The sequence below is a fragment of the Jaculus jaculus genome, chromosome 4 (assembly GCF_020740685.1).
Source record: "Jaculus jaculus isolate mJacJac1 chromosome 4, mJacJac1.mat.Y.cur, whole genome shotgun sequence".
NCBI classification, from domain to species: Eukaryota; Metazoa; Chordata; class Mammalia; order Rodentia; family Dipodidae; genus Jaculus; species Jaculus jaculus.
In genome coordinates this window covers 661,130-679,595 of record NC_059105.1, presented here as the reverse complement: position 1 = coordinate 679,595, position 18,466 = coordinate 661,130, and the positions used below count along the sequence as shown (strand labels likewise).

At 39.4% G+C, this 18,466-nt stretch overlaps 1 protein-coding gene across 3 annotated transcripts in view; it reads left to right on the top strand.

Annotated features, from left to right (window-relative positions):
- Window positions 1–18,466, top strand: part of Farp2 (FERM, ARH/RhoGEF and pleckstrin domain protein 2) — a 194,924-nt gene that overhangs the window by 24,078 nt on the left and 152,380 nt on the right. For all 3 annotated transcript variants that reach the window (XM_045147476.1, XM_004667766.2, XM_045147475.1), the window contains exon 2: window positions 9,883–10,093. In XM_045147476.1, coding sequence (XP_045003411.1) covers window positions 9,911–10,093 — 183 coding nt within the window. In that variant the 5' untranslated portion in view covers window positions 9,883–9,910. The remainder of the gene's footprint in view (window positions 1–9,882; window positions 10,094–18,466) is intronic.

Sequence of the window (18,466 nt, the reverse complement as noted above, 5' to 3'; positions counted from 1 at the left end):
TACATGTCTGTTTTTATGCCAGTACCACGCTGTTTTTGTTACTATGGCTCTGTAGTATAGGTTAAAATCAGGTATGATGATACCACCAGCCTTATTTTTGTTGCTCAGTATTATTTTAGATATTGGAGATTTTTTTGTGATTCCAAATGAATTTTTGGATTGTTTTTTTCTATTTCCATGAAGAATGCTTTTGGAATTTTGATAGGGATTGCATTAAATGTGCATATTGCTTTTGGTAAGATTGCCATTTTCACAATATTGATTCTTCCAATCCAGGAACAGGGGAAGTTTCTCCACTTTCTACTGTCTTCTGCAATTTCTCGCTTGAGTGTTTTAAAGTTCTCATTGTAGAGATTCTTTACATCCTTGGTTAGGTTTATTCCAAAGTACTTTATTTTTTTGGATGCAATTGTGAATGGGAGTGATTCTCTGAATTCATCCTCTGTGTGCTTGTTGTTAGCATATATGAAGGCTACTGATTTCTGTGTGTTTTGGACCCTGCTACATGGCTGTAGGTTTTGATCAGCTCTAACAGCTTGCTAGTAGAGTGTTTAGGGTCCTTTATGTATAGAATCATGTCGTCTGCAAATAATGATAATTCAATCTCTTCCTTTCCAATTTGTATCCCTTTTATGTGTGTCTCTTTCCTTATTGCTATGGCTAAGACTTCCAAAATGATATTAAATAAAAGTGGGGACAGTGGACACCCTTGTCTTGTTCCTGATTTTAGTGGAAAAGATTCCAGTTTTTCCCCATTTAGTAATATGTTGGCTGTAGGCTTGTCATAAATAGCTTTTATTATATTGAGATATGTTCCTTCTATTCCCAGTCTCTGTAGGACATTTATCATGAAGGGATGTTGGGTTTTGTCAAATGCTTTCTCTACATCTAATGAGATGATCATGTGATTTTTGTCCTTCAGTCCATTTATATAATGTATTACATTTATAGATTTGCGTATATTGAACCATCCCTGCATCTCTGGGATAAAGCCTACTTGGTCAGGGTGAATGATCTTTTTGATATATTCTTGTATTCTGTTTGCCAATATTTTGTTGAGAATTTTTGCATCTATGTTCATGAGGGAGATTGGTCTGTAATTTTCTTTTTTTGTTCTATCTTTGCCTGGTTTTGGTATCAGGGTGATGCTGGCTTCTTAGAAGGAGTTTGGTAGAATTCCTTCTTTTTATATTTCCTGGAAAAGTTTAAGAAGCAATGGTGTTAGCTCTTCCTTGAAGGTCTGGTGAAATTCAGCAGTGAATCCATCTGGGCCTTGGCATTTTTTAGTTGGGAGATTATTGATAAATTTTCAGATCTCCATATTTGTTATAGGTCTATTTAAGTGATTAATCTCATTTTGATTTAATTTAGGTAGGTCATATAAATCAAGGAAATCATCCATTTCTTTCAGATTTTCATACTTTGTGTAGTATATGCTTTTATAGTGTCTCTCTATGATTTTTGAATTTCTTTGGAATCTGTTGTGATGTTACCTTTTTTTTTTTTTTTAAATTTTTTATTTATTTATTTGAGAGCGACAGACACAGAGAGAAAGACAGATAGAGGGAGAGAGAGAGAATGGGTGTGCCAGGGCTTCCAGCCTCTGCAAACGAACTCCAGACGCGTGCGCCCCCTTGTGCATCTGGCTAACGTGGGACCTGGGGAACCGAGCCTCGAACCGGGGTCCTTAGGCTTCTCAGGCAAGCGCTTAACCGCTAAGCCATCTCTCCAGCCCATGATGTTACCTTTTAATCTCTTATTTTATTAATTTGTGTCTCTTCTCTCTTTCTTTTGGTCAGATTTGCTAAGGGTTTATCAATCTTGTTTATCCTTTCAAAGAACCAACTCTTTGTTCCATTAATTCTTTGGAATTTTTTTTTATATTTCATTAATTTCTGCCCTAATCTTTATTATTTCTTCCCATTTACTGATTTTTGGTTTGCCTTGTTCTTCTTTTTCCAAGGCTTTAAGGTAAAACATTAGGTCGTTTACTTGCGACCTTTCTAATTTCTTAATATAGGCACTTAAGGCTATAAATTTACCTCTTAGAACTGCCTTCATTGTGTCACAGAGATTTTGATATGCTGTGTTCTCATTATCGTTGACTATAAATTTTTTTATTTCCTTCTTGATTTCTTTTTTTTTTTTTTTTTTTACTGTCCCTGGAGCCACCATGTCAAAATGATGCTTTTTTTAAAATATTTATTAACATTTTCCATGATTATAAAATATATCCCATGGTAATTCCCTCCCTCCCCAGCCCCTTTCCCATTTGAAATTCCATTCTCCATCATATTACCTCCCCATTACAATCATTGTAATTACATATATACAATATCAACCTATTAAGTATCCTCCTCCCTTCCTTTCTCTACCCTTTGTGTCTCCTTTTTAACTTACTGGCCTCTGCTACTAAGTATTTTCATTCTCACACAGAAGCCCAATCATCTGTAGCTAGGATCCACATATGAGGGAGAACATGTGGCGCTTGGCTTTCTGGGCCTGGGTTACCTCACTTAGTATAATACTTTTCAGGTCCATCCATTTTTCTGCAAATTTTATAACTTCACTTTTCTTTTTGGCTGAGTAGAACTCCATTGTATAAATGTGCCACATCTTCATTATCTACTCATCTCCTTCTTGATTTCTTCATTGACCAATTCATCATTTAGTAGGGTATTGTTTAGTTTCCATGATTTTGTGTATGCTCTAAAGCCTTTCTTGCTGTCGATTTGTAGTTTAATTCCATTGTGGTCAGATAGAATGCAAGGAATTATTTTAATTTTCTTGAATTTGTTAAGATTTGCTTTGTGTCCTAATATATGGTCTGTTTTAGAGAATGTTCCATGTGCTGCTGAAAAGAATGTATATTCTGCATCCTTTGGATGAAATGTCCTGTATATATCTGTTAGGTCCATTCCTTCTATGTCCTCATTTAGTCCAGATGCTTCTCTGTTTATTTTTTCCCGGGATGACCTGTCAATTGATGAGAGTGGGGTGTTAAAGTCACACACCACCACTGTGTTTGGTGTTATCTGTGACCTTAGTTCTAATAGTGTTTGTTTGATGAATTTGGGAGCCCCCATATTAGGTGCATATATATTTAGGATTGTAATTTCCTCCTGTTGGAGTGTGCCCTTAATCAATATAAAGTGACCTTCCTTATCTTTCTTGAGTAACATTGGACTAAAGTCTACCTTGTCAGATATTAGGATAGCAACCCCTGCTTGTTTTCTAGGCCCATTTGCTTGAAACACCATTTTCCAACCTTTCATCCTAAGATAATGTCTATCCTTTGTAGAAAGGTGAGTTTCTTGGAGACAACAAATTGTAGGATCCTGCTTTTTAACCCAGTCTGCAAACCTATGTCTTTTCGTTGGGGCATTGAGGCCGTTGATATTAACAGATATTATTGAAAGGTGTGGATTTATGTTTGCCTTTTGGGGGAGAGGGTTCTGGTTCTACCTGTGCTCTCTTGTGTTAACTAGTATTTGAGTATTGCTTGTTTTTTCTTGGTTCCTTATATGTGTGCTTTTCCTTTTCTTCAGCATGGAGGATTCTATCAAGTATTTTCTGTAGAGCTGGTTTTGTCTTCAAATATTCCTTTAACCTGCTTTTGTCATGGAATGTCCTTATTTCTCTGTCTATTTGAATGGATAGCTTTGCAGGATAAAGTTAACTTTGGTTGACAGTTGTTATCTTTCAGAACTTGGAATATATCACTCCAAGTCCTTCTGGCTTTTAAAGTTTGTGTTGAATAATCTGCTGTAATCCTGATGGGCTTGCTTTTGTAGGTAACTTGATTTTTCTCTTTAACTGCTTTCAATATTTTTTCTTTGGTTTGTGTTTTTGGAAGTTTGATTATAATATGGCGAGGACAGGTTCTTTCCAGGTTTTGTCTGGCTGGTATACTAAAGGATTCCTGTATCTGCATTGGCACCTCTTTCCCTATTTGGGGGAAATTTTCTTCTTTGATTTTGTTGAAGACACCTACTATGCCTTTGGAGTAGAATTCTTCTCCTTCTACTATGCCCTGAATTCTTACATTTGATCTTTTCATAGTGTCCCGAATATCTTGAAATTCCCACTCATACTTTTCTATAAGTTTGTCTTTCTCTTTGTTGGACTGTATTAGATCTGCCACCTGGTCTTCTAGCTTAGATATTCTGTCCTCTCCTTCATCCATTCTACTGGTGAAATTTTCTACAGAGTTTTTTATTTCATTAACTGTGTTCTTCATTTGCAGTAATTCTGACTGGTTTTTCTTTATTATTTCTATTTCCTTATTTATGTCTTGTATTGCCTTCTTTAGTTCATGAAATTGGTGTCCTGTGTCTTCTTTGATTCCTTTGATTTCCTCTTTGACTCCTTTGATTTATTCTTTGACCTCTGAACATATTTACAATCATTCTTTTGAAATCTTTCTCAGGCATTTCCTCTAACTCATTCTCACTGGAGGTCATTTCTGATGCATTAATACTCTTAGGTGGATTTATGTTGCCTTGCTTTTTAGTGTTTTTTTGTGTTGTAATGTATATATTTTTGCATCTTGGATTAAGTTAATGCTTGGATTTTCTAGCTAGCTGGGTATTCTTAGCTGTATCAATTGATTTGATGTTATATGTTTTCAGGGTAGGAGCTTAAGGTGTTAGGTGTGTCTCTTAAGGCTCTCAGAGTATCTACAAAGGTGCTCCTAGGGGTTGACTTTCCCTGCTATGGAAGTATTCAAGTAGGCTGAGTGGAATAAAAGGTAGATTCTCACATTTAACTAAACACTGTACCCATTCAATCAAAAACAGCCCCAAGTATGTATGCCAGAGTAGTTATTATAACAACCAGATCCTCTATCAACAAAGAGGTTAAGGTTTCTGGTCTGTTGAAGCATCCAAGTCAGCTGTGACCAAGTGAGACCCTTCCCTGGTGCAATCCCAGTTACCTTGGATGATTTTGGTCTCAGTCTAGTTGCTGGCTGCGTCGTCGGGCTGCTGTTCTGATTTCTGGAGCTGGGCGCTGGCTTTTCCTGCAGGGCTAACTGAGCCTGGCAACTGTGGCCCTGCAGATAAGCATACCCGCTGCTGGAACTGCTGCTGTTAAAGCTGCCTCTGCTGGGTTTGTCACCGCTGCAGCTAAAGCTGCTGCTGCTGCTGCTGCTGTGTCTACCACTGCTGCTGTCTCTACTGCTGCTGCTGCTGTAGCTGCCGCTGCTGAAGCTGCTGCTGCTGGGTCCACTGCTGCTGCTGCCTCTGAAGCTGCTGCTGCTGGGTCTGCCTCTGCTGCCGCTACTGGATTTGCTGCTGTTGGGGCCGCTGTTATCGGTGCCGGTGCCACTGCTGTCGCTGCCGGACTCTGCTCCTGCTTGGGTCCCGCTGTTGGCTCAAGTTGGCATGGCCGTGTCCCAAGATCACTGCTCTGTTCGGCAGAGCTGGGCACAGGCGGTGGGGGAGGGGAGGGAGCCGTAGCTGCTCCTGTTCTCTTGCTGTTCCATGTGTTCTTCTACCTTGTGGTCTGCTCCTCCGCTGCTCACTGCCACTCTCCCTTCACGTTTCCTGAGCTGCGGAGAGCTTGGTGTGAGTGGAAGCTCCCTGCACCTGGCTTTTCCTGCAGCTGGAGCTAAGCCTGGCAGCTTTTTGGTGCACCACTGCCACTGTGGTTGGCCGAACTGCCGGAGCTGCTTCTGCAGGCCTGTGCAGGCTCTGGATGCTCTGGATCTTTTCTACTTCTCTGCTTATGCTTCAATTTCCTATACACCTCACTTTTTAGTAAACATGTGTATTTTGCTGAGTTTTTTGGTCTTTTTTCCTCCCTAGGCTGCTTTGGTGTGGTACCTACGCTGCCATCTTCCTGAGTTTTTTTTGTTAAGTCAAGAACTTACTTTATTTATTTTAAAATAAACATTGAAGATCCCCCATTACTCACCACTGTACAAAATTTTTGAATGTGGAATGTTGAATAGCCTAACCATTTTAGTAGGTTACAAAACCAACAACAACAAAAAAATTCCAATTGTCTAATGATGAATGCTTGGGAACATTCTGTTTTGTTTTTAAGTAGCTCAATACCTGCTGGAAAATTTCGTAGCTAAAGGCTAAAATGTAAAATTTATTTGATTTTTTTTTGTACTTCCAAATGAAGTTTAGGATTTTTTTTCTATTTCTGTAAAGAATGCCATTGAAATATTGATGAGGATTGCACTAAATGTGCAGATTACTTTTGGTAAGATTGGCATTTTCGCAATATTGATTTTTCCAATCCAAGAACATGAATGTCTTTTCATTTCCTAATATCTTCTTCAGTTTCTCTCTAGACTGTTTTAAAGTTTTCATTATAGATATACTTCACTTCCTTGCTTGGGTTTATTCCAAGTTACTTTATTTTTTTTTCTTTTTTGAGGTAATTGTGAATGGGAGTGTTTCCCTGATTTCATCTTCACCATTTTTGTTGTCAGTATCTATGAAGGCTACTGATTTCTGTGTGTTAATTTTTTATCCTCCTACATTACTAGAAGTGTTTATCAACTCTTAATAGTTTGCTGGTAGAATCTTTAGGGTCCTTTGTATATAATACCACCATCTGGAAATAATGATAATTTTATCTCTTCCTTTCCAATCACATCACTTTTATTTGTATCTTTTGCCATATTGCTGTAGGTAAGACTTCCAGTACTATGTTCAGTAAGTAGAGACAGCAGACATCCTTGTCTGTTCCTGATTTTAGTGGAAAAGCTTTAAGTGTTTCTCCGTTTGGTATTATGTTGGCTGTAAGTTTGTCATAAATAGCCTTTAGGATAATGTTGGCTAGAGGTTTGTCATAAATAGTGTTTATTATGAGATGAGATATGTTGCTTCTATTCCCATTCTCTTTAGGTCTTTTTCCATGAAGGGATATTGGATTTTGTCAAGTGCCTTTTCTGTATCTATTGAGATGATCATGTGATTATTTTGGTTCTTCAGTCCATTTATAAAGTATATTACATTTATCAACAAACTCCAGAAACATACACAACCTTGTGCATCTGGCTTACATGGGTACATGGGTACTGGGGACTTGAACCTGGGTCCCTAAGCTTCAGAGGTAAGTGCTTTAACCATGATGCCACCTCTCCAGCCCTCTAATTTCTTTTTTTTAAATTTTGTTTATTTTTATTTATTTGAGAGTGACAGAGAGAGAGAGAAAAAATGAGAATGGGCATACCAGGGCCTTCAGCCACTGCAAATGAACTCCAGATACACACACTACCTTGTTCATCTGGGTTAACATGGGAACTGGAAAATTGGATCATTAGGTTTTGATGGCAAGTGCCTTAACTGTTGATTCATCTCTCCAGTCCGATTCCTTTAATTAATTTACTTATTTTGGTTTTTCAAGGTAGGGTCTCCCTGTAGCCCAAGCTGACCTGTGATTTACTATGTAGTCTCAGGGTGGCCTTGAACTCACGGTGATCCTCCTACCTCTGCCTCCTGAGGACCACCACCATGCCCAGCTTCCTTTAATTTCTTTGTACATAGTTATAATCATGCTTTTGAATTCTTTGTCAGGCATTTCATGTCTCACTAGAGGTCATTTCTGATGGATTTATAATTTTTGGTAAAATACATTGTGTTGATTTTTTGTGTTGCTTGTATTATAATGTACATTTTTGCATCTTGAGTTAATTTTATGCTTGGGTTTTCTAATTATCTGCTGTGTTTTAGACTTGTAAATCTGAAGTTATCTTCAGGTAGGAGCCTAAGGTGCCAGGAATGGGTCTTCTATTACTCCCAGAATAACAGCAGAAGTGACCCATATGTTGAGTTTGCTTGCTACACAAGTTTCTAGTGGGCTGGGTGGAGCAAAATACAGGCAAATTCAACTGAGCAATATACACACTCAATCAAAATCAGCACAGAATATTTATGCAAGAATGGGAATTAAAAGAAGTCAGAAAAGTGAGGTAATCCAGGCCCAGAAAGCCAAATGCCACATGTTCTGCCTCATGTGTGGACCTAGCTATAGATGTTTGGGCTTCTGCGTGAGAAGGAAAATACTTACTAGCAGAGGCCAATAAGTTAAAAAGGAGATCTAAAGGGAAGAGAAAGGAAGGGAGGAGGATACTTAATAGGATGGTATTGTATATATATAAGTATAATGACTGAAATGGAGAGGTAATATGATGGAGAATGGAATTTCAAAGGGGAAAGTGTGAGGGGGGAAGGGAGGGTATTACAATGGGATATGTTTTTATAATCATGGAAAATGTTAATAAAAATTTAAAAAGAAAAGAAGTCAGAAGTAGTGGCATATGCCTTTAGTCTCAGCACTTGAGAGAAGAGGTAGGAGGATCACCATGAGTTTGAGGCTACGGTGAGACTACTTAGTGAATTCCAGGACAGCCTGAAGTAGAGCAAGACCCTACCGTGAAAAACAAACAAACAAAAAAGAGTAGAGATTAAAACTTGTTTCAGCTAGGCTGGTTGGATCCATGAATTGGCTGTGCTGGATGCTAGGTGGCTGGGGGGTGGCCAAGATCCCTTGGATTCCCAAATTCTTTGGTGGTTTCCCGGTGCTTGTGTTTGGGGTAGGGGAGTGATGGAGAGTGCCTTAAGTTGTTCTGGAGCTGCTCAGCTGGTCTGTTGTCTTCTCCTTCAGGAGTGGCTCAGCTGGTCCCTAGTCTCCTTTAGGTTTCTTGATATTATGAGGTTGATGTGAGTGGAGGAACCTTCACTGTGGTTATGCCAGGGCTCCAGGTATGTAGCTGTTCCCAGTGAAGGGACCACCAGAGCTGAAGCTGGAGCTGATCCTAGATGCTTTATGTGACTGCTAGAAGCTCTAGGTTTCTCCTTCTCTGCCAAAGTTAATAATTTCTTATACACCTTTACTTTTTAAAATTTTTGTTTACTTTTATTTATTTGAGAGCAACAGAAAGAGAGAGAAAGAGGCAGAGAGACAGAGAGAATGGGCACACCAGAGCCTCCAGCCACTGCAAAGGAACTCCAAATGCATGTGCCACTTTGTGCATCCGGCTTACATGGGTACTGGGTAATCAAGCCTTGAACCATGGTCCTTAGGCTTCTCAAGCAAGCACCTAACCATCTCTAAGCCATCTCTCCAGCCTCCACACCTTTACTTTATTTTTTTTTCCAAGGTAGGGTCTCACTCTGGCCCAGGCTGACTTGGAATTCATTATGTAGTCTCAGAGTGGCCTCGAACTCACAGCAATCCTCCTATCTCTGCCTCCCAACTGCTGGGATTAAAGGCATGCTCCACCATGCCTGGTTTACAACTTTACTTTTTTTTTTTTTTTTTTTTTTGGTTTTTCGAGGTAGGATCTCACTGTGGTCCAGGCTGACCTGGAATTAACTATGTCATCTCAGGGTGGCCTAGAACTCATGGCAATCCTCCTACCTCTGCCTCACGAGTGCTGGGAATAAAGGCATGTGCCACCACGCCTGGCTTCAACTTTACTTTTTGATAGAAGGTTGCATTGTGTTGTTTTCTGTTTCCTGTCTCCCCAGGCTGCTTTAGAACTGATGTTGCTTTTTTTTGTTGTTGTTTGTTTGTTTTGTTATCAGTGTGTATATAGTTTAATCTAAGTATGTGATTTAATTTACGACTCATATAAGTCTTGAAAATGGTAGAGTTCCCATGTCCAAATGATTATTTGCTTATATTATTACTATTATTATTTTGGTTTTTCAAGGTAGGGTCTAACCATAGTTCAGGCTGATCTGGGATTCACTATGTAGTCTCAGGGTGGCCTCAAACTCACAGTGATTCTCCTACCTCTTCCTCCCAAGTGCTGAGATTAAAGGATTAAAGGTGTGTATCACCATGCCTGGCTTGCTTATATTATTTTTATATCCAAATACTGTGCTAATGCCTTGGTATGTTTTGTGTTTGTTTTAGTGTTTTCTTCAGTTTCAAATGGTGAAGAATGGGAGACATAGAAGGGACATACAGAATCTTACAGACTGCAGGGGCACGCTTGAGTGCTCAGACCCCTGTTGGAGTGAGTACCCTTGAGTCAGGGCAGACACTGTCACCCAGGATGCAAGAGAAACACCTGCACCTCAGAGTAAAGCTCCTGGACAACACCATGGAAATATTTGACATTGAGGTAAAAGCATATTTTTTTCTTTATTGCTTAGATATTTTCTTTAATTTTTAAAAAAAAAATATATTTATTTATTTGGGAGAGAGAAAGAGGCAGAGGGAGTGAGAGAGAGACAGAAAATGGGCACTCCAGGTCCTCCAGCCACTGCAAACAACCTCTAGATGCATGTGCACCCTTGTGCATCTGGCTACATGGATCCTAGAGTTGAACCGGGATCCTTTGCCTTTGCAGGCAAATACCTTAACCGCTAAGCCATCTCTTCAGCCCAGATATTTTCTTTATTAGTGATTACAAACTCAGGACCTTCTAGACAGTTTTAAAAGACTACAAATGGGGCATGGCATAACGAATATTATTATGTGAGGACTTTATTTTTATTTTTTAGTTGATTTACAAAGATTTAAGAATCATTCATTTTGCTGTTTTCAAGCATATTTTTAAAATATTTTATTTTTATTTATTTATTATTTATTTGACAGAGAAAGAGGTATGGAGAGTGAGAGAATGGGCATGCCAGAGCCTCTAGCTAGCCATTGCAAACGAATCCCAGATGCATGTGCCCTCTTGTGCATCTGGCTAACATGGGTCCTGGGGAATCGAACCTGGGCCCTTTGGCTTTGAGGGCAAACGTCTTAACTGCTAAGTCATCCCGACAGCCGTCAAACATATTTTTTGTTGACTCCCAGCCCCAGTCCTGCCTCTTGTTCCACCATCAGTTCCTCTCATCCCCCAGTGAGAAAAATGACTGCCAAGAAAAAATGAATTTTTTTTTCTTGTTTTGGTTTTTCTAGGTAGGGTCTCACTGTAGCCCAGGCTGACCTGGAATTCACTATGTAGTCTCAGAGTAGCTTCGAACTCATGGCGATCCTCCTACCTCTACCTCCCAAGTGCTGGGATTAAAGGTGTGTGCTACCATGCCTGGCAAGAAAAATGAACTTTAATGCCCATTTCCTTATGTATTTTAAAAGCCAGGTGTTATATACCAAATTCCATTTTGCTGGTAAGGACTTGCACATTTATCAGTGTAACCAAGTGTTGTTTTCGTGAACATTCACCAAAATCTTGGGAAACAGTGAATCAACTCCTCTTTTTAGTTTGGGAAGTAGTACTCTTGTAACTTTGATAGGTTCCACTCTTTTCACTTTGAGAGGATAGCTTAAGGACACAAATTGCAATCAGATTTTGCTTTAACCAGACTTTTAGCACACAGCCACCTGGGTAGGTGCCTGATGTTTGTGGGGGGAAATTCTATATGGCCTCAGAGTGTATCATCAGCACCTTGGTCTGAGCATGGTTTCAGCCCTTCCTGCTTAAGGCACTAGTGAAAGGATTGAGCAGACATGAAGAAGAAAGCCTGACATGAAGGAAGTAGTATTTAGTAAGTCTGGCATCAGGAGGAGGTATACAGGGGAACAAGACATAGGAAGGTGGTATACAATGGAATCTGTAAATCAACTAAAAAATAAAAATAAAGTCCTCACATAATAATCTTCATTATGCCGTGCCCATAGAACTTATGTTTTCAATTGTACAGGTTTGTTTTTTTTTTTTTCAGACAGGGTTGTATGTAGCCTGAGTTGGCCTGAAACTTGCTGTATACCCAAGTATAACATTATTCTAATCCTTTTGTCTCTACCTCCCAAGTGCTGGGATTACAGATATGCACCATCATGCCCAATATATGTAGTGCTAGGGATTAAACCCAGGGTTTTGTGAATGTTATGCAAGCATTCTACCAATTGAATTATATCCCTGTCAATTATTTTTGAAAAGTTCCTGTTGCAGTTACTGTCTCATCGCTGAGATAAATATCTGACCAGAAGCAGCTTATGGGAGGAAAGTGTTTATTTTAGGCTTCGAGATTCCAGGAGAAACCCCATCATGGTGGAAGAAACTAGCTCACTTCCATACATCCACAGCAGAGAGACAAAAGCCAACACCAGCAAACATGAACAGCCAGAGCCCAGACTGGTTCAAGATCCATCCCCAGTGACATACCCTTGCCAGCAGCACTCCATCTGCTGAAGACTAAACAAATCAAATCAAATCAAATATTAATCAAAAAACACCTGAGGCTATGGGGGATATACATTTGCATTCATACTACTATAGTTCCCTGAAAGCTAATTGGTCTTCAGTAGGTTAGCTACTCAGGAAAATTTATTCTCATATGTAATGTATAAGTTTAGTCTGGTTTTGGTTTTTTGGTTGTTTATTGAGACCAGACTGGCCTTTAACTCTCTGGGTTCCTCCTGCCTTAGCCTTCTGTGTACAGAGTTATAAGTGACCCATCATGCCCAATGAGAATGCCTGCCAGAGCTTCATTTGTGCTTAGATACTTCTGTTACAGAAATAAGATTGGAGTAGTAGCACCTGTCTGTAATCCCATAATGGAGCTAAAGCAGAAGGATTATTATGACTTCAAGACCAGCCCTGGCTAAATAGCACATTCTAGGCAGACCTGGGATTTAGGGAGAACCTGTCTCAAAAACACTACCACCAGGACTACCAACAGAAAGCTGCTACACAGAAAAATAAGAAGAGTAGTGCCTTAATGCAGAAAGCAGGGAGGAGCAGCTGTACTTTGGAGAACTTGGTGGGAGAGACCTGCAGCTATTATCCTGCCTGAAGCCCCAGGAAAGATGGCTTCTCCCTTGGGTGTTATTGGCTAGCAGGTATTTAGTGCTGAGATTCAAGAACTCAAAGGAAACCAAATGCTTTTCTTATGGTCATAGCTAAGGAGTTAGCCGAATACCATTTTAACGGAGCATTAATGACTTTCTGAGTCACCCTATTTTTAGGAAGCACAACTGAAACTGGGTAACCTTTGAACCCTGGAAAGGTAACATTGGTCACTCTTTGGCCAATTCATAAGTGACTCTCCTGTAGGAAATAGGTCAAAGGTGTGGGAATTTAACAGGGTTCCCAAAGCTTCTCAAGTCAGTTCTTAGAAAGAATTTTCACTACTGTAGCCATCAGATATTCTATACTAAAAACAAAAACAAAATCATAAAACAAAAAAAGGGAGAGAAAAATAATCACACTACTTAATATTTATTTTTGTAATGTCTTTTTGTCCTATCTAATAATTTTTATTAACTAAAACTAAGACCCAAAGGGAAAAAAATATATTTAGTTTTGAATCATAAATATGCCATAATCATTGTCTGTAAAATTCACCTTAAGGGCATTTGAGTCTTTTTTTTAAAAAAAATCTTTATTTTTATTTATTTATTTGAGAGAGAGAAAGAGGCACAGAGAAAGAGGAGTCATTTTATACCTAATGAAATCAGAAATACCTTTGTGAAAGTTTCAAAATATTTAGAGCTTGCTACACATTCAGTAAATTAAGATTATTAATTCTATTAGTTGAATATTACTATTATCTTTAGCAATTGATATAACTAGTAGTTAACAAAATTTTTAAAAATTCATTTAGAAAAAAATTACTGTTGAATGTCCTGAGTTATATGTAGTACTGTTTTACATTGTGTTAAGTCACTGATGTACCTTTTAGAGGGAGTTAAAATTCAGTATGTTTTATTAAATTGTAATTGTATGGATTTAAGAGGTGGCTTAGTGGCTAAGGCACTTGTCTGCAAAACCTGAGACCCAAGTTCAATTCCCTAGAACCCACCTAAGCCAGATGCACATGGTGGCGCATGCCTCTAGTGTTTGTTTGCAGTGGCTATAGGCCCTGGCGTACCCATTCTAAGTAAATAAGTAAATAATATATTTATTTTGCTTTTTCAAGGTAAGGTCTAGACTTGACATGGAATTTACTGTGTCTCAGGGTGGCTTTGAACTCATAGCAATCTTCCTAACTCTGCTTCCCGAGTGCTGGGATTAAAGGCATGCAGTATTCTGCCCAGCTAAGTAAAATACTTTAAAAAATGTGGCTGTGTTCTGCTCTGAGTCTTTTCACTTTCTCCTCTTATAACAGCAAGGATCAGTTTGCATCTTCCTAATTGCAGGTAAAATGGCACTTACTTTTGGGGGCAGAAACACAAATCCCAAATCTGAGCTCATAGCCCAGTGTGGTGGCACATGCCTTTAATCTCAGAATTTGGGAGGCAGAGGTAGGGGGATTGCCATGAGTTTGAGGTTACCCCAAAACTACATACTGAATTCTGGGTCAGCCTGGGCTAGAGAGAGACCTTACCTTGAACAAAAAAGCACCCCAAACCTGAGCTCATGCCTGCTTTACTTAAAGAATTGAAATAGGCCTGGCATGGTGGTATGGTGGTGCTCGTCTTTAATCCCAACACTTGGGAGGCAGAAGTAGGAGAATTGCTGTGAGTTCAAGGCCATCCTGAGTCTACACAGTGAATTCCAGGTCAGCCAGAGGTACAGTGAGCCCCTGCCTCAAAAAAAAAAAAGAAGAAGAAGAAGAAGGAGAAGGAGAAGGAGAAGGAGAAGGAGAAGGAGAAGGAGAAGGAGAAGGAGAAGGAGAAGGAGAAGGAGAAGGAGAAGGAGAAGGAGAAGGAGAAGGAGAAGAAGAAGAAGAAGAAGGAGAAGAAGAAGAAGAAGAAGAAGAAGAAGAAGAAGAAGAAGAAGAGGGAAAGAAAGACTGAGAAGAATTAATTATTTTAGTGAATTATTGTATTTATTCAGAATTATTTTATTTATTCAGAAGTCAAGAGGGGTGAGGGAGAATCTACAGATCAAAGCAAGGGAGGTTACTCTGAGAACCAAAGGGTGAGGAGTGGAAACATCCACATGGTCTAAGGGCCCATGTGTATCCTTTCCCACCCTGGCAGCACCTTCTGTTTTGTATTCTTTCTCACCCTGGCAGCAGCTTCTAGTCTGAGGTTAATTTTTAACTAGGATAGTAGTGACCTTGGATGCAAATAGTCCCATCTGGGAGATGAAAGATGAAGAAATAAAGAGTCTAGAGACAGGCTGTACCCCATCCTGTCCCTTATCTTTTAGTTGGAGGGGAGCATCCCTCCAGAACTGGGTTTTGGAGAAGAGAAATTATGGTTACAGGATCCCTGAACCCAATTTCCTGTCTTTCCAAACTAGGGGACACACAGTGCAGTCTGTGTGCCTCCTGGAGCAAGGTGGATAAGAGCTAGGATATCCATGCTCACCTTAGCCAGCCCTGGTCTTGAGTCCTCCTGAGCTCCCCCAGCCCATACATCATTCATCAAAGCATACAAGATGTATCAAATGCAATGTAGGCCCAAGTGGTCTGTGTTCAGGATGGGTTTAAGCCTCTGATGTTTTTAAGAATTAAATCATCTGATTTCAGTTTGGCAAGCTCAATGGTTGTTGACTTAAGGAGTTTATAACATGATCAAATACCTTGACTCCATTTACCCATTTGACCTATTCTGTCTAGCAAGAAATGCCATAAAGGAACACCAATCTTTTTCTCAGATTCCAGCTTCCATGTCTTTAAATAGCATATTATTGTCTACCACTTATAAACAAGGACAAGAGGAAATGATAGAGCTGAGAAATTGTCTTCCGTTAAGTCTGTGTTTAGGAACCTGTAGACAGATGAGATCCCTTAGGCATGGTGCTCATCTTTGTTTAGCCTGAAAGTCACTCTTTTGTGTGGAAAGAGTTATTGATATTGAGTAAATTTTGGTTCTTTTAAATGTCTCCTGCAATCCCTCCATTGAACCCATGCACACCTTCTCACACTTATCCAGGGGTGAGGAAGAGTCTACAGACCAGAATCCACATGGTCAGATTCATCTCAGCAATACCCCACTCTCAGTAGCAAATTTTTCTTGTAGTCAGTTCCATGATGCTGGGATGAATAAATAACTAACCAGGCAGTGTTTATGGAAGGAAGGGATTTATTTCAAGCTTACAGATCTAGGGAGAAGTTCCATCAATGGCAGACGAAGCTGTTTACATATATCCAAGCAAAGAGAAAACCAAACAGCCAGTACAAACTGAAAGTAGCAAGCAAGACCCCTGATCTCAGACAGTTCTTCACATCTTTCGGCTTGAATTCAGATCTGTTCCCAAACACCTCTGGGAGGGACCCCTAGAATCTGCCCCCAGTGATATCTCCTCCTGCCATAATAATCAATGGCTTCTTGGCACATTATTTACCTCCACACGATACTTCTGCTGAAACTCTCTCTCTCTCTCTCTCTCTCTCTTTACCATATATGCTATTAGCTAGTGAAGAGTTAGGTTTCCATGTGGCTTGTTCACAACATCTTAAATTTTGATTAACCCTCTCCCATCCCCTCCTCTCCTGATCACATGTAGATCATTATACCCCCAATATTATGCCCCACTGCTTACATATGTACTATATTCTCTCATTAAGTCTTTCCCTCTCCTTCCTCCCTCCTAGGTCCTTTCTACCTTCCTGATCTCTGTTAATGACTTAAAATCACATATAAATCTGAATGTTTGAAGCTAGGATCCACAAATGAGAGAGAACATGCAGTGTTTGACTTTCTGAGCCTCAATTACCTGGCTTAGTGTAGTTTCTTTGAGATCCATCTATTTCCCTGCAATTTTCCTTTTTCTTCAAAGCTCAATAAAATTCCGTTGTGTAAATATACAACATCTTCCTTATTCATTTATTAGTTGAAGGGCATCTAGTCTGGGACCATTTCATAGCTATTGTGAATAGAGCAGCAATAAACATGGATGAGCAAGTATCTCTGTAGTAATGAGTAGAGTCCTTATAGTATATATCCCAAGGTGGTATAGCTGGAACATATGGTAAATCTATTTTTAGCTGTCTCAGGAACCTACACATTGATTTCCACATTGCTATACCAGTTTATAATCCCACCAACAATGGACAAGTGTTCCTGTTTCCCCACACCCTGGCCAGCATTTATTGTCACTTGATTTCTTGATGATAGGCATTCTGACAGGAGTGAGATAGAATCCCAAAGTACTTTTAATTTGCATTTCCCTGATGGTTTTAGATGTTTATTGGCCATCTATATTTCTTCTATTGAGAACTGTCTATTCAGTTTTGTAGCCCATTCTTTGATTGGGTTATTTGATTTCTCATTAGTTTTTAGAATTATTTGTGTGTCCAGGATATTAATCCTCTGTCAGATGGCTAGCTGGTAAAGATTTTCTCTTATTCTTTTTTGGTTTTTCGAGGTAGGGTGTCACTCAAGCCCAAGCTGACCTGGAATTCACTCTGTATTCTCAGGGTGGCCTCGAACTCATGGTGATCCTCCTACCTCTGCCTCCTGAGTGCTGGGATTAAAGGCATGTTCCACTACACTCGACTCTCTCATTCTTTTCGCTGCCGTTTTGCTCTATTCACAGTGTCCTTTGCTGTACAAATGCTTTTGAATTTCATGAGTTCCCAACAGTTGATTAGTTGTCATACTCCCTGGGTAACTGGGGTTCTATTGAGAAAACTCTTGCTTATGCCTACATGTTGAAATTTATTCTGTAGTAGTTGCAGAGTTTTAAGCTTAAATTAAGGCCTTTGGTTCATTTGGACTTGAATCTTGTATGGGAGAAAGATAAGTATTTATTTTCATCCTTCCACATATAGATACCCAGATTTCCCCGTACCATTTGTTAAAGAGGCTTTTTACTCCAGTGATTTTTTTTTTTTTTTTTTTTTTTTTTTTTTTTTTTTTTTTTTTTTTTTTGGTTTTTCAAGGTAGGATCTCACTGTAGCCTAGGATGACCTGGAATTCACTAGGTAGTCTCAGGGTGGCCTTGAACTCATGATCCTATCTCTGCCTTCCGAGTGCTGGGATTAAAGGTGTACACCACCATTCCTGGCTTTTTTGAGCATTTTTGTCAGAAATCATATGGCTGTGGCTACCTAGGTTTACACCTGGGTACTGTGTTCTAGTTCCACTGATTTATATGTCTGTTTTGTGCCAGTATCATTCTGTTTTTGTTACTATGGCTCTGTGAATATATCTTAAAATCAGGTATGGTAGACTTCCAGTTTTTTTAACTTACTGGCCTCTGCTACTGCGTTTTTTCCTTCTCATGCAGAAGCCCAATCATCTGTAGCTAGGATCCACATATGAGGGAGAACATGTGGTGCTTGGCTTTCTGGGCCTGGATTATCTCACTTAATATAATCCTTTCCAGATCCATCCATTTTTCTGCAAATTTCATAACTTCATTTTTCTCTACCACTGAGTAGAACTCCATTGTATAAATGTGCCACATCTTCATTATCCACTCATCTGTTGAGGGACATCTAGGCTGGTTCCATTTCCCAGCTATTATAAATTGAGCAGCAATAAATATGGTTGAGCATATACTTCTAAGGAAATGAGATGATTCCTTAGGATATATGCCTAGGAGTGCTATAGCTGGGTCATATGGTAGATCAATCTTTAACTGTTTTAGGAACCTCCACACTGATTTCCACAATGGCTGGACCAGATTGCATTCCCACCAACA